Source organism: Fulmarus glacialis, unplaced genomic scaffold (genome assembly GCF_000690835.1).
Source record: "Fulmarus glacialis isolate BGI_N327 unplaced genomic scaffold, ASM69083v1 scaffold12851, whole genome shotgun sequence".
NCBI classification, from domain to species: Eukaryota; Metazoa; Chordata; class Aves; order Procellariiformes; family Procellariidae; genus Fulmarus; species Fulmarus glacialis.
Window position 1 is genome coordinate 1 of NW_009194747.1, and position 2,343 is coordinate 2,343.

The 2,343-nt window shown below is 37.2% G+C and overlaps 1 protein-coding gene across 1 annotated transcript; it reads right to left on the reverse strand.

The window, feature by feature from the left end:
• Positions 1–2,149: 2,149 nt before the first annotated feature.
• Positions 2,150–2,237, reverse strand: SS18L2 (synovial sarcoma translocation gene on chromosome 18-like 2; the record flags this gene model as incomplete). Its single annotated transcript, XM_009587867.1, has 1 exon — positions 2,150–2,237. A coding segment is annotated over one exon (88 nt), but the record flags the coding sequence as incomplete, so codon positions are not given.
• Positions 2,238–2,343: the final 106 nt, after the last annotated feature.

Genomic DNA, 2,343 nt, shown 5'->3' on the forward strand with positions numbered 1-2,343 from the left:
TAAAAAGTATACACAACACTAAAACTAATAAACATTTGGGTATTTAAAACCCATCCACCTTTTTTGTTTGTATGGTGATGGGCTATATTTGCAGGCCCAGATTGTTACCTTTTGTGCTGTTTGAGGATGCCAATGTTGCCTGTATTTATGATATTGTCACCATGTTTTCTGAGACTTCATACTTACCATGTTTACAAAGATTTGTTTGCTGTACATAAGACTTTTTACAGTAATGTGCTTTGCACAATCAGTGTGGCTTCTGTCTGTAAATTGTTAATGGTCTGTACTACTATAATTTTGAAAACCCTCTGCTGAAAATGTTAGTGGTTATTTAACTTGATGAATGGTTTTGAGTTTCCTAAATCTCGTCACTTAGATCTAATATTAAATCCCAAATTTGGTTGTACTTACTGGTTATTCATACTAAGACCAAAATGGAAGGTAATGAAAACATTAATTTTGAACTTTTTCTAGCAAGTGCCAAAATTATTGCTATAGTTTTTGCAGTTTATTCGTAATTACAAATGCTGGCAAGTTTCTGGACCTACATAAGTGAATTGCGAAAACAAAGAAAGTTTGTCTGCATTTTGACCACGTAGGTGCTACTCTGTCCTTTGCTTCCGATTGTTCTGAACACTGGTGATTTTAAGAATTGTTGCACTTGGCAAATGAGTCTTGCCATTAAACTTCACTTACACTGCCAAGTGCAAGGGTTTGGTGCTTAGTTAACTTACCCTTATTGCAGTGCTTCTTGTGAATAGCTAATGCTTCTGAACTGGAACTGTACATTTTGTATTTTAAAGCTTCTGTAAAAGTAAACTATTTGCTTTATTAAAGATATACATTTAATAGGTCATACCTGTTTAAAATATGCACCTTGCTGAAAATGAGCAGCACCTTAAACTGTAACTTTGGTTTGTAAACAAAGATCTTATTTCATTAACATGGGATTATTTAACAGTTTGAAAATTGTCAACTGCCTACTTACTGAGTCATCATATAAAAATGAACTTTACGCACTGTACAATCTGAAGCATCTTTAAGGCTACTTTGTCAAGTAGATTGCCCTGAAGAACATGATACAGGAAAGGCCTTAGCAGTCTTTGAACCAGTAGTGCAGATGAATGTTGCTAAAACCAAGTTACTTGAATTTTTAGCAATCACAGAGTAAATTATTTTCATCGTAGTGAGCAAAAACTGCCCCCCTTTCCCTGCCCCCACCAGAACTATTATCAAGGCTATTAGTTTAGCTCATGTTAATCATGAGCCACTGAAATGCACTATCCAAGGTGTGCAAGTAAGCTGTGCTCTTTCTGGATAAGAGTACACCAGATACAGCTGACCACAAATGCTGACAAATACCCAGGAAGCATATGAATCCATTTTGATTATGCAAGAATTTACTTGTTTACAGAGTCTGCAGTACAGAGCATCTCAAGCAAAAAGGAAAAGCCTTGACACAACTAGGGCAAACACACAGCCTTCTCTCACCAAAATAAAGGCTCAATTTCTCCCTTGCACTTAATTGCTCCGAGTTATGCAACAGTCCCATCTTTCCTAGAAAAGTTAACATTCCTATGTCACTAAATCACTGAGCTGCTCCTTTAGTTAACATGTTACATTAATCCAGAATATACTATAATTTACAAAGAACATCTTTAGTTTATTAAGCACAATTCCTACGACACAAGATACAAAACAGTCTACTGCTTATATATATGGCAACGTATGACTGACTGTGTCATGCTGGAGGTAGAGAGAAGTTACCTAGCTAAATGCTTACCCCATTACTGTACAACCTCAGTCATGAAACAGTCTCTGTTCCAATGAGACTGCAAGAGTTCTCCAAAGGCATCTCTGGTAGTGCTGTCCTGACAACCAGGCTATTTTCAGAAGCACGCTACACAGAGTTTTTCAGAGGGAAAAAGGGAGTGTGATAATTATCACCCGTAAGTTCTGCTTACAGTAATGGGGAAAAAGCTAGCCTAATATTACATCAAAAACTACATTCTCATTTTTAACATAAAAGCATGGATGACTTTTTACCTGCCTTTCAAGACCACACCTTCTCAGCTCTCAAAGTGGGACTTTAAACTAAGTATTTCTACAGATTCTTAAAGCATCACTGCTCGCGTCCAGGTATGCACGGTCAGTCTACAGTCTTCTGTGTGCTGGGTGGCGTCGCATCGGCAATTGTAGCTAAGTAAATGAGGTTTCTATGCAGGATATGCTGGTACCTATGAGAGGAAGAAACATAGTATCTGGGAAATGCGTTCTTTTCTAGCAAACTACCCACACTTTAATAGTCGCTTTTGTAATCTGATCAATATTTGCTGTTAGGGA